At 40.6% G+C, this 14140-nt stretch overlaps 1 protein-coding gene and 1 long non-coding RNA gene across 10 annotated transcripts in view; one reads left to right on the top strand and one right to left on the bottom strand.

The window, feature by feature from the left end:
* Positions 1 to 14140, bottom strand: part of tanc2b (tetratricopeptide repeat, ankyrin repeat and coiled-coil containing 2b) — a 163547-nt gene that overhangs the window by 54331 nt on the left and 95076 nt on the right. For 2 of the 9 annotated variants that reach the window (XM_025909856.1, XM_025909857.1), the window contains exon 1: positions 8921 to 9469. The exons of the other annotated variants lie outside the window; for them this stretch is intronic. In XM_025909856.1, coding sequence (XP_025765641.1) covers positions 8921 to 9038 — 118 coding nt within the window. In that variant the 5' untranslated portion in view covers positions 9039 to 9469. Of the gene's footprint in view, positions 1 to 8920; positions 9470 to 14140 lie in introns of those variants that run through there. 9 annotated transcript variants of the gene reach the window in all.
* Positions 9396 to 14140, top strand: part of LOC112847695 (uncharacterized) — a 41361-nt gene continuing 36616 nt past the window's right edge. Inside the window, exons 1-2 of the long non-coding RNA XR_003221420.1 lie at positions 9396 to 9531; positions 13210 to 13348. This is a non-coding gene — a long non-coding RNA (uncharacterized LOC112847695). The remainder of the gene's footprint in view (positions 9532 to 13209; positions 13349 to 14140) is intronic.

Here is a 14140-nt window from a genome sequence, read left to right as displayed (position 1 = left end):
TAGTAAATAAATATAAACTCAATGAATGATGTAATATGAACATATGTGTCAGGAAAACAAAATACTAATAATTTTAAAATGCATTTAAATCATATTACATATTATTATTATAATGAGTAACTAAATGTAAATTATCTACAAGACAATTACATAAATCATATTTTCCATATTCTCATCTCCCATTTGTTCATTTTTATTGTTACCCATCAATAGCTTATGTCAGGTTTTGACCTTCACACAAAAGATGTGTGAAAAGATGCTGCTCATATTGGTGTGAAGGTTGTACACCTACTACTTGTTATCTGAGGAGCCAAGTAAGAATTATTTTGGTTGATGGAGCTCTTAACTTTCAAACAGGAAGACAGGGAGAGACACTTTCCTAACTGTACACAATTTGGTTTAGGGCTGGAGCATTTTTTTCTGTTTTGCCTTTCTCATCCATTTAACAATATTGAAAAATTCACTTGGTTAGATAAAAAATGAGTGTGCAGTAGCAGAAAAAGACGCCAAAGCTTGTATTTTTCTGCTTCCATTTCAACCTACAGTCCTGTCTGATTTCCTGAAGGTGCTCTTGCACCTGCACTGACAAGCTTGCAACAGCTTGCACTATAACCTGTAACAAGCTAGAAGGAGAGTGTGACAGTCTGACAGTGCAGGCAGTGTGTTCGCAAGAGCATGAACACAAAGTTCCCCCATATATTTCAACAGTTTTTACATTTTAAATCGTTTACGGTACCAAAGGTTTCCTGCGATGCCTTGACACTGATTGCACTGAGAGACTAAAGGCATTCTCCTCCCAGAATATCAATTTTGGGATAAACTACGGTGAAAAGAAGATTACCATTTCTTTTGTTTGTAGTCTCCCTGATCTCACCTCTACAAAATAGGGAAGGGAAGCGCTGTCTATTGGAGTAAATCCCCTCTATAGCTCTGGTTCCAGGAGACTAAATCCCATGGACTTCTCTCCTGCAGTTCTGTTGTCAGTGTGTGCCAGGCTGAGGATGGGTGACAGTGTGATGGATGGCAGCAGGCAAATCCACTCCTCTAATGAGCTTATGAATAAATATATCTTGTCTGCATGTGCAGATGCACGTGGCCGTGAAATAGATATTTCTTACATGCTCTGGGTGTGCGGGTGTGAATATGAATATGCATGCGACATGTATGCAAGTGTATATGTGAGATTAGAGTAAGAAAAGGGAGGGAGAAGGGAGGGATCCACAGAAACACTGGTGCTAAAGGACATTGTGAAAAATTTAAAAAGCTCATATCTATTCCCAAGACTGTCAGCACAGACACACAGCCTTTGGCGAAGTCATCAACAAAACAGAAAGCACGTCAATATTGTGATTCAAATTCACACGGTGTTGTGCATATGAAAGAGGAAAGCTTCTTTTCAACATGGCAGTCCCCTCAGACACAACCTGGGCTTTCAACAAATAAATGACAAGATCTGAATATGAATTGGAAGCTCCAATATGCAATGCACATTTTCTCATTTGCTGCAGATAAGTGAATGATAAGCGAGCGAAAGGAGACATTTCCATCGCAGCGTCTCTACCACTGTGTCAGTTGCATACGACCTCAGGCACCCACTCAGACAAAGACACGGGCGCCCACAAATTAACATACACACTCACGTACAGACCAGCAGTGAGGACATACATTGCCCGGCTGTCTGCAACCTAAGCAGAGCTTTATAGAAACTGAGCACGCCGGCCCAGTCACTATGGCAACAGCAGAGCACGGGGAAAGGAAGAGTTGTCCATGTTTTTAGGGTGGTGGTAACGCAGACAGAAGCTGACTTCAACGACACTAAAAGCTCCCAGCTTTCGCTCAAATGCAATCAAACAACCTCTTTGTATTGACAAATCTCAGCTGCTTTACAGCGCCGCGTCCCCCCCCCCCCCACATCATCTCAATTCAAGGAATTCAGCTTTTAAAGATGCAAACTGCTGCAATGGCAGCCCTGATCCTTTGTGCTGACCCAAAAAGAGATGATATGATCTCGATCTAGAACAATAATGAAGCTTTTTTTTGAGTGCTTGCATAAAGTAATACAGTCACATCAATATCACATTTCAATATTTTAAAAAATGATGATACTGAAGAGTCAAGCTGACTGTTAAGTGTTACATAATGAACTTTTCCAGGAGACCTGTTGTGCTCATGATTCATAGCTCAAAATAATGGTGCAACCCCTCTGTTCATCCCCTGTCTGAAACAAGTCCTTTTCTCCCATATAGTGTTCTTCTGATTGGCTGTCATAGCAGATGGGTGGGGCTTCTCTTCTCATGGCTAGAGCTGCCCACCTGAGATGACCATATTAGGGATAACTTCTCTCTCTAACATCACACAGATCCAAGAAGATTTTTTTAAAGATGGAAACTAAGCATCTGAAGTTGAATGAAGTTTAATTTTGATTGATAATTGATCATTTTATGCAATCTTATCACACATAATGTGATCTAGCAGTCCTTTTATGCCCATATGAGGCGTCTCAGAAAAGATTAACAATGTTTTTGATGTTAATCTTTGGAGCAGCAAAGACGACTGCCCACAATTAGGCTTATGAAATTAAAAGGTTTGCAATGAAGTGAATATGTTTGGATAATTTTGAAGATGAAGAGTTTAGTAATTCATTATATTCAACATATAGCAACTGAGTTCAAAAGCATTGCAGTCCTGAGAGTCCTGAAGTAGCAGAGAGATGCAGTTTTATATTTATGTCACCAGTCTCCATGAATGACCCGAAGGCTTGTGCCCAGTGTGCATTTAATAATCCGGCTCACAGACCACAGATGATTTTGTGTGCTTCTCTTGTTGACTTGTTAAACAAAACAATACAGACCAGATGTTGCCGTGCAACACGGAGGCTGCCGACAGTCAGTAGCATGTGCGAGTCCATTAGCTCGGCTGCCTCTCCCTGTTTGTTTTATTTTTTTTGTGTTTTTAATGTATGCATGCAAGTGTCTGTGTGCGAGTGTCTGCACACACTCACATGTGTATCTATCATTACAGGCCTTGGGAGGATTAGTGGAGCAAGGTGAGGCACAGCCGGAATTTTAAGAGGAAGGCGGGAGGGGCTGATTTCCTAAGAAGGCTCATTAACTGAGCTCTCCTTAACCCAAAGAGCTGTTAATTCAACGTTTCACATAACCTTATTGGGCTTGGATTAAACCAACAGCACTAAATCAAGTGATATCAAATGCACAACAACGCATGAGTGGGTTAACCTAAATCTAAGACTTATAGAAGGAATTTGGAGCAGTTTTAGGTTACTGGCTTTTAAAAGGTTTTGAAGCAACCCAACAGAGGGACAAAGTTGGTAATCCCCACACAAAGGATGATCTCAAGTTAAGACTGAGCTTTAGTGGCCAAACATGATGTGGCTTTCCCCCCCCCCGCCCCCATTTGAGTCAAAGGCACCGTGGAGGAAAGGCTGTTTTTACAGCAGGAACTTGAGGGTCCTTTTAGGGTCACCCACATCTTTGTGCATGTTTCAAATATAGGAACTGCCCATGTAGGACCTTCCTTAAGTGAGGTTTTCGTGTGGATCAAGAAAACCTGTAAGGAGGGGGCTCCTGCCTGATTGGCTGCTGGTCCTTACTTACCATTCTTGAACAACCAAAAATCAGTGGCAAGAAAAGATGCCAAGAAAGATGCTCTTTCAGCAGACGTTGCCAAATAGATGTACTTCCTGTTTGGATTGTTAGTCCTCATTTCACAGACAGGATTTTCTACAGTGTTTTAACCAGCTCAACATGTTGTTTGTGCACGATTCCATTGTTCACATGTCACTTTATCATTATGTTATTATGTAACAGCATGATTAATGTTTTAATTGAGTCTCCAAAATGGAATCCTTTCAAAATCCATAGGATGATGTTTAATTTATTGTTACCACATACAAATACCTTATTTATTTGCTCCGAGCAGCATTTTTTTATTTTTTTAAATCCTTTATTGGCTGGTCTAAAATGTGCACATTCTCCTAGTGTCCATACTGTGAGATTTCTGGGCAAGTCACACAGCAGCAGCAACTGAGCGGTTTCAGCACCTTAACCTTCTTTTCGCATATTTTCACTACTTCCACAGCAGGTTGATACAGAGGAGTGACCATGAACGTTTGGCATACCCTTCCCCAGCAGGAGACCAGAGAGGACTGCACTCCTGAGGATAGCAGCAAGGTAAAGTCAAATATCAGGCACTCCGGGAAAGTGAGAGAAGCACAATTGCCAAGGACACCACTTGATGCAGTGTCCTAATAATAGCAAGGGTGTCTTGACCTTTGTCCCAGCTGGAGTTAGTCCCTTAGTGGAGATATTTATAACCTCACACAGACACTACTTGAGAACCACACCCTCGTCTTTGTGAAAAATCAGTGAGGGTTGGATATTTTTGCTCTTGTTATTTAATTAGGAAGTTAAAATAAACACTACAAAGAAAACAGATTTGATTACTGATCCATGCTTCCAGTTTTAAGCTGTTCTGATTGAGATGGTTCTGATAATGTGTCACTGTCTTTAGCAAGACATAAAATGAACATCAAAGCTCCCCAAATGTCTTTCATGTCAGATAAAAGCTGTAATCAATTGTGGCCCTCATGTAATCCCATACACATAGTTAGGAGACTGACAGTAAGCGTACAAAGTCAGAGCTGTGATCCAGACAAACGCCTCGTAGGGGTTCAGGACCCTGAAATGACTGAGCAAATAAGTTAACAGCAGACAGACAAGTAGTGAATGTTAATACTGCGCCTGGTGTCACTGTGGAGTCCTGTGCAATAGTCCGTAAGGGTTTGGATACGCATGGACACACATACACATACAATAACACACTTCTTTAGGTCTCCGTGTATTGGTGTGAGCATCTCACAGAGAAGTGTTTGCTCAGCTCTTCACCAGCGGTATTCGCAGAAAGCAGTGAGGTGGTATATGTAACCCACTGCTCTGTTTTGTAAGCAAATCATTATCATTGCTATTAATAGCACACTGCGGGTTTCTCTTCTCCACTCTACAGCTTTTTTTTTCTTCTATTCCAGAAGGTACGGCTAAATACGTAGATAAAACTAAACATAAGTAAAAACCACAGTAATAGTCGTAAGATAGTAACTTCATTTGTAAAGCCTCTCGTGCAAGATGCAGCCGTTTGCTGTGCTACACAGAGGAGGATTAAAATTAAGAAAGAAAAACACTGAATAGAAATTCCACATTTGGTGCCACTAACACAGCAAAATATGTTAACAGGATTTCAAGAAAGATTGGATGTTTAGAGAGTAAAATTAAAAGAAAAACTCAAGCCTTGGTATTGCTCATAAATACAAAACAAGTTTGCTCTTCTGGTTCTACAAAATGAAACCTTTTCACTGCAAAAATGCTCAAGAATGAAAAGACAGAAAAAGGAATCTAGGGATTTTGATCAAAGACTTTTTATTCTAGGCACAGAAAAAAATAGATGTTAATTCTGTCATCAGTTTGGTTTGATATCAGAATATTTATTGAATCTTTCTGCTGTGTCTCATTTTTTAGAGATTGTAAAATTGTAAGATTCTGGGCCAACACAGATTCTGCCCATTTGGACACCAGCGTTTTCTTTCCCTGTTAGTTTATTTCATTTTTCCCAGTGTTTATCCCTTATTTCATACCAGGAAACCAAAGAAATTTTTATTTTAAATCAATAATTGACCTTTTCAAAGTCTCCAAGCACTTAACGACCCCATGTATAGAATGTTTAAGTAGCTTAAAATTGATCTGACATCAGTACAACGGTGTAGCTCATCTAGATGGTGGCCCATGTTGCTGAAGGCTACTGTTGGGCCTGGATTCAACTCCACCCAAGAATATTTCCTGCATTCTTCCGCTCTGTTTCTGCTTTCCTGTCTAACTTTTAAAGAATATTTCTCCTTTAAGCATCAATTTGTTCAGATCATCAATGTCAAAAACTGCAACATAAAAACTGGATCTCATCAGCATAACAGCGGTCAGCTACGCAGTTTTAATGTTACTGGCTGGAATTGTGGTGGCTAAATTAAATGCAAAAGTCGTTGTCACAAATAAACAAAGAAACTCAAACTTTCAGAGACACCATGATCAACAAAGTCAAACACTTTGCCAAGGACAACCTTTCTGTGAGCAACAACAATGACGCTCTTTGTTTTCGTCTTACTTCATTCACAGTCATTTAACGCCAGGAGACATACTGAATGTCAGTGGGACCTTTCTGCCTAGAGAACCTAATATTTTTTTTTAATTACCTAAATTACCAAAAAAAAAGGGAAAGTTAAAGCCAAGCCTGTAATTGCTAAAGCTGTCTCTGTCTGGGTTGCACTTCTTCAGCTGCGTCATATTACTGTAGCTGTTTTGAAAGCTTTTGGGGAGATTTCTAATTGTAGGTTGTTACCTGGTACACACACTGGAAGCCGACTTTAAAGAGCTTGGTCGGAGTGGGGATCAAAAGGATGACTTCATCCTGCTAATGGCGGCGCTGACTGCCTCTTCTCTAATCATAATAAAAGACTGTAATTCTAGAATCCAGGGAGTTGTTACTGAAGGGGCAACACCGACTCACTTGATAAGTAATTCTACTCATTCGACGACTGCTGTTCGACTGAGAAAGAAAAGGACTTTAATACACAAGAATACTAGTCCGGCATGCAACACATAATTAAATCTCACTTATAAACTCTGAGAATGAGGAACAAAGTGCGAGCTTTTAAAGGCCAGTGGTATCACACGTAGGTAGAATGACCAACTGTCGCTTTATGTGGGATTTGGTTCCTGTCTTACTTTTGATTGGCTTAAAAAAAGAGATGTGTCTGACTATCGAAACCAGGGCTAACCACTGGTTATCATGGTGGCTCAGATGATCTGCTTCCATGATTTTTCTTTGGAAGGTCTTGTTTCTCTTGCCTCTAAAAAACAAGCTAGGTTAATGTTCCCTATCTGGAGGCTTTTGCAAAAGAGATATTTAATCTCAAAGAGTTTCACTTCCCAGTTACAACAAATCCCAAAGATTATATTCAAACTGAACAACAGCTGAATTAGCAGGTCTAAGATGCTGTGGTAGACAAAAGGAATGCACAAGTTGATAAAGACATTAAAAGCAAGGATCAGATGTGTACATTTCAGATTTATCTGTAAAACATTCGTTTCACCCCACACTTAGTTTACTGTGGTGTGGTCACTTTATGCATGGCACATATTGTCTGTATGGTCACTCAGGAGGCTGCCTTTTTAATCTAGGTGGAATCCAAATGCTACCCTCTTACTAAAGACTCATAAAACTGACAGTCCAGTAGGCAAATAAACATCACACTCACATTTCCTGTGCAGGTTGTGATGCCAGTAAACTGACCCACGGATGTCGGATTTTAGACATCTGCCCAGTTTATTTCATAACTCATTTTTTGGCTTACAAGCCATTTGTCTTACGCAGGAGGGAAATTGAGCAATTATATAAAATCAATATCCCTCTGAACCACTGCAAACGGGTACAGTAAGTGAAGTTTACACACAGGTAAGTGTGCCACACCAATTCAGAAGCCTACAGTTTAAAGCCAGGACTTGTGAAAAAAAATGATGGGCCCACGAATAAATACGGGCACCGACACAAACTGCAAAACACTTGAATGACTCAAGAGGAAGCAATGGTTAAAATAACCTTGAGAAACATGCTCTATCACACATTTTCTCCGGGTATTCTCACAAGAACCACCTCAACCATGACTTAAAGTGGCATCTGTGTTCGTCTGCGCCTGTTGAATACCCGTCTTCGCACTTTCAAGGCTTTACAGCGTCTGTCAGGCAACCATCATCCAGCTAATACGTCTAATAAGAGAGAGGGAAATATTACAAAAGTCCTTGTGTCATAACCACAGAGGGATGCACTGCATTACTCTGGAAGAGACCCGTTTCACCCTGCTCCATCGAGTTCAAATAACCCCATGAGGGATCCACCATGAAGACAATAAACACGGCTACTTAGCCACCCCGAAATTGAAGTTCTTAGTGTCATTGCCTGATAAGAACCTGAATGACAGCTGACAAGGTAAGCTCATCAAAGCACTCTCCAGGTGGTGATACTAAGTGGTGTGAAAACCGGCTGTAGGCGCCTCATCAAAAACCATTCACCTGAGACCGGCAATAGCAGCTGGTGATGAGGTGTTCATGTTTTGCTGGCAGACAACGTTATTGAGACATTTTGTTCCGTTCACACACCAGCTAGCAGTCCCCTGGGATAAGGCAGGGAGGCAGGAAGCCTGCAGCAAGAGGGAGGAACCACGTCCCAGCACATGACAAGGTGATTCTGGTACACAACAACAAGCTGCTGCCGACTACCTAGCGAGGGGTTTGGGGTGGGCGGGGGGGGACTATTCCCCACCAACTTCAACCCATTTACGCAACCATATGCTAGATATGATGCTGCGCTCTGGAAGGAAAAGTGAGACACACAACAACAAGAACAAGCACCATTAGCCACCCACAGCTTGCGCTTTAGACACGCACACACACTCCATCAGACACATACATACACACACACTCTCTCAAAGACAATTGAATGCTCACCCACGCTGACGCATGAAACAGACCAGCTCGCCACGAAAAAACACTTACATTATCACACTCTGGTTGATTCACAGGCCCTCGAGCCTACACTGTGATTAGAGTTCAGCCCTTTGACAAATGCATCATTTCACGGAGAGAAATTACTTTCCTGCACTCCTCCCATTAGCCCCATGTCTGTACAAACGTCATTCGAACCAGCGTCTGCTCCACAGAACAGACGAGCTCCGTGCAAGGTAAGGTGGAGCAGCAGGTGACAAGTGGTGAGGGTTGGATGCTGGGTGGGGGGGTGAAATAGAGTTTGCGGGCACAGATGGAGGAATGAAACAAGCAAAAGAGGGTGTGGCTGGGCTCACCATTCTCAAACCAGATCTCGCATTCCTGAAGGCTGGAGTACGGCACCAGCTCCCCTCCTTCCCCTCCTTCCAGCGACACAAGCAGTCCTGCTTCCTCCCTGAGCGATGACCAGCTCATCAAAAAGAAAAAAGAAAAGAAAAACAAGGAAAAAGAAGGAAAAGAAGGAAAATGCGTACGAGAAAATACGCCTGCAAGCGAAGCAGGGGAGGAGAAGTGCGGAGAAGCACACGAGATCTCCTTCTACCTTCCCCCCTGGTTTCCCTTCTGAAGCAATCTCCACAGGTTTCAGTGGTGATGCTGCCTGCTCACTTCAGTTGCGGTAAATGATACGGAGCCGGGCAGCTATGGCAGTGACGGGAGGAGCGAGAAGAGGAGGAGGAAAACGAGAGGGGAGGAAAAAGGGAAGGAAGAACGCAGCAGTCACTGTGTCACTGGGGAAAGAGAAGGAGGGGGGACACAAAGGTGAAACCTCTGTGATGGCAGCAACGTGAAAAGCTGACAGGTAACCAAAAGCCTTCGCCAGAAAGAAATGGAGAGGACAAAAAAAAAAAGAAGAAGAAGAGAGCGATACAAGCGGCACAGGCAGCCTTTCCTGTGAGCACAAATAGAGGTGAGCTCTTCAATCGCCTCCGTGACTGCATTAGCGCTTAGCGTGTTATGTATAGATGTGAGAGGCGCACACTCTCTGTACAGGAACAGGAGTCCAGGTCTCCAGCAGATGAATGGTGCAGTGCTGCTGTTGTCATAGCAACCACAGAGCAAAAGGAGGGGGAGGAGGAGGAGAAGGGTGGGTATTGAGGCAGGAAAGAAAATGGCATAAAAAAAGAGGGAGGGAGAAAGGGAGGGTATTATTAAAGGGACACAGTTTTGTCGTTTGTGGACGGAGCTTCGGGGACATATCAGATCACAAGCGGTGAGTGAAAAAGGAGGAATGGTATTATTTGATCGTAACAAGGGTTTCAATGAAACCTACACTGTTCCTGCCTGTCCTTGTTTTACCCTTGAAACTCTATTTGTACAGCTGCAGCCATGTTTCATGTCCAAACTCAAGAGGCTGCAAGTTTATTGTGTACCAGCTTCGCTTTTGTCGGGCGCTTCGTTAGGCTGTAAGCATGCTGTTCTAAATGTTTTTTATTAATCTCCTCCACTCACAGTTATTTCCCTCGGGTGACAATCCTAACCCCCTTGCAAGTGTTACCAAAAGGCCCAGAAAATGTGTGACAATCACAGGTCAAACTTCACCTGCTACTGAAAAGCAGTGATTCTCAGGCTTTTTTATCTCACTCACCACCACAGCAATGACAGAGAGGACTTCAAATGAGAAAACCTTTGGCTTAGTGTTTCTCAGTTATTGTTATTTGATTTTTTTCAACTGCCCATACAGTAATGTGCAACAGTCTTGAGCCACCCCTCATTTATATTTTACTACCAAGTAGCCAACATGTGTTGGGTTTTTTTTGTTGTTGTTGTTTTTTTTAAAAAATACAAGACATTCTGTAATTTGGGACTTTTAGTTATTTAGTAGGTCTTTAAAATTTTTCTTCTTTGGACAGTGGCTGCTTTTCAATAATTTTAAGACTGGTCCTTGTGCAATTTGGCATATTTTGGTCTTTGCGCCTCAGTGGCTTAAGAATACTGAGGCCATTTCTGAGGAGGTTTCAGTAAACAGTAAAGTGATCAGCTCAAGGGTCAAATCCAGGTCTTTTCTAGCTTTTTTTCCTATTTCTTAAGGTCGTGACTTTGGAGTACTGCTCATCTGCTGTAGTTATTTATGCCTGTCACTTTCTTTGTCTTGGTTTTCTCAAATTATTATTAGCACACACCGCACGTCATCTTTGGAGTTAAAAAAAAAAAAAAAAAAAAAAAAAAATTCAACAAACCAAAATGGATAAATATGACGTGTTTTCAGTGAGAGGCTCAAAGTTAATTTGAGATAAAATTTGATTCATCCCGTGAGTTAGGTGCTTATTTATGCTTGAATCATTTACAGGCCAGATTTAAGTGGCTTAACAACCAAACTACATTCATCTGAAAATGGTCAGGTACAAGGACTGGACTGAAAGTGACTGAAAGGCCAGCCAATATCCGAAGAAAAACTTTGAAAGAGAGAAAGCCTGGAAAACTATTGTTCAAGACTTCAACACTTTAAAGTATTATGAGAAGGTGTGAGGTGGCTTGAGACCTTTGCACAGTAGTTGTACTTACATGTAACCAATAAGGTTACGAAAGTGTGTAAGGAATGAAAGCACCAGGAAAGATGTATAGCCTAGACTTTGTTGCTGCAAAGAGTCGTAATCAGTTAGTTATGATATTCATCACAGGAGTTTACAGACTATGCTTAAGAAGCGATATAAATCTTCTGGAAATGCATGTTGTCTTTATATTATGTGTAAACATCCTTGCGAAATGCCTGGCAGCTTCAGCCTCAAGATATAAACTATAATCTTTATTCCCACACCAGACAGTGAAGCTCTTTCAATATTATTCAGTGTTTTATCATTCCTTCCACAGCTAGTTCGTCTTCCCTGTGGCCTTTTCCTCTATTTACCTGATATATTTATAGATGACAGATGGAGCTGAGATTTTTCACTTTAAGCCTCACCTTTCTTTTACCTTTTCTTTACATTAAAATAAGCAACACCTCAACAATTATTAATATATTATGAGTTTTCTCATTTTCAAGTGAGCTTTTTTGCTTTCCAATTTAAATTGCCATATTCAGAACTTTATTTACTGATTTTAATGTGTGCATAAAAAAAGGGCAGAAAGAACAATCAGAAGCCTGATACGCGTCTTATATCTGCCTAAATAAAAAAACAACAGCCAGTGGCTGCGCAGCCTAACTATGGGTGGAAACATCTGGTCTGGTTTTATCCTATTTAAATGCATCTACCTCTTTAGCTATCTCATGGGAGCTGCAGGAAATCCCACCTGACACTGAGCAAGAAATGAAGCACAACTACTACAAATACTCAAACAATATACCAGATTAAGTATTAAGCTTTTGTGACACAATATGGTAGCGCATTTTCTTTGTTTCTAGTCATTATGCTAAGCTGAGCTAAGTTGACTATCTGCTGGTCATGCTCAGATCATCATCTTAGAGACCCCCGGGCACAAATATTTGATGGGCCCGACTAGCTTCCTTCTTAAATAATTAGAAATAGCATACAGGTTTTTATATGAGGAATGGTTTAAAATGGAGAGTGCCGTTTTTCTTACCGGAAATTAAAAAGTAACCATCTCAACTCAAATTCACTCAAAGCTTTAAAGTATCTAACATTTGATTGAAAATGAAGCAGCCAGAGCTTTTTCATAAAAGTGTAAATCCACGGCGATTCCGGGCTGCTGCTGCAGCTTCTGGATTAGCTTGCCTGTCATCTCGCTGAACATTTTCTCAACAACTTTAATGTTAGCTGCAATATTTCCTCTACATTTCTATCTAATAAATAAAAGAACTGTCACTTGGCAATTTCACTTGGGTCAGAGTTGCCTCCTTTTTTTTGTTTTACTCAAAAATAATTTCTGTTTCATTTAGTTTGGAAATACTATAGCAATGATACCTAGCTGAGCGAGAGGAGAGACCAAAAGCCCCAGCAGCATACGGGAGAAAAGGTCGGGTGTAACACGGACTGCAACTTTGTAATCTACCATTTCATTTTTTTTTTATTAAAAAAATAAAATCACATCTATACACTTGTTTTTCTTCCAGATTTCCAGATTTGATTTTCAGACCAAAGAATTCTACTTAAAAACTTGTGGGTTTGTTATGTTTCTTGCCCTTTGGGTGGGTCCCCAGGCCAGCTGCTAGCTATAGCTTTACACTCACCATACACATAGCATGTCTGAGCAAAACCAAACATTACATTTTCATTAAAATGCAGAAAAGAACTTGGAGCAGAAATCTACATTTTGGGAAACTAGAGCAGTTTCAGTTTAGAAAAATTTCTATGGTGAATTGTGCTCTAAGTATTACCCCTTCAGTTCTACACCAGTATTCATCTGAAGAATGTAAGAAAGTGCAACGAAAGGCAGCTACAGGGACATATCGACTCCCCTCAACTAACTTTAAAGTGACATACTGTAGCACAGTGCAGAGGAACTGATGTTTGCACATAATGACACAGCACCTCATCTCTAAGGCAGCCAGACTATTTGGACGGTGACTAAAATATGTCAAGTACTTCTGTTGCAGCATTTAATCCAGCCACTGCTTTTCCTGAGGGCATCATACTTAAACATTTCAATTACACCTTTCTACTCTTAACCTTCACTCCTTATTTTTCAGCTGCGACAATGGAGCCGAAAATGTCACATTTTCCCTCTCAGCGGAACAAATGATTTGGTGGGTCGGCAGTGGCTGGGACAGTGGAAGGAGGAAATAATGACGATAATTGAAGAACGATTTTCTCAAGGTGCAACGCTGGGTAAGGAGGCGTGGAGATTGAGACGTCCCAAATGTCAGTGTTCATTTCAAAAATTCACAGAGGATACCAGATGCAAATAAGACATGAGGCTGGCCAAGGATGGGTGGAGAGAGAGACAGAGATTGAGACATCACACAAGAGCTGCTCATATAAAAAAATAAAAATAAAATAAAATATGTGAAACGTAAGAGAATTACAGATGGATTGTTGCATGTTCAAACATCTGTTTCTATATGATGCTGGAAGATCAGCTGGTGTTTAATCTCAGAGGCAGGTAAATTAATTAATCGGGTGAAACCTGTTATTTATTAGCTACTGTTTAATTATGCTTTTAGGGCTACAAATAACAGTTTCAATTAATCTGACATTTTCTCGAGTCTAAAGATAATGATGGTCTAGAACTACCAGATTTTTATTACTACTTCTTAGCCAACAGATTGCTGTAGGCTTTAAAATGTATCAAATGAAGCTTATTAGAAAACCCATAATTGGACAAGAATTCTACAGAAGAACAAGATCAAATTCCTGACCTGCCTTTCATTATCTCCAGTACTAAGCATCATAACTGCTTTAAGTTTTAGCATAAAGACCTGACAGCCTGGTGGGAATTTAAAAAAAAAAAAAAAGTCTTTAATTACCCCATTTAAGTAAACTATTTGTCAGAAAAAGAATGAATTTAGACTGAATGTTTTTTGTCATGATGAGATAAAGGGGTAAAATATCTAGAACATGTTATTCAAGATAAAAATTTTATATAATTCCAATAACTTATTTCAAATCTCGTTAAAATGA

This window comes from Oreochromis niloticus, linkage group LG8, assembly GCF_001858045.2.
Source record: "Oreochromis niloticus isolate F11D_XX linkage group LG8, O_niloticus_UMD_NMBU, whole genome shotgun sequence".
NCBI classification, from domain to species: Eukaryota; Metazoa; Chordata; class Actinopteri; order Cichliformes; family Cichlidae; genus Oreochromis; species Oreochromis niloticus.
The sequence above is the reverse complement of the archived record's forward strand: the minus strand, read 5'-3'. Positions and strand labels throughout refer to the sequence as shown.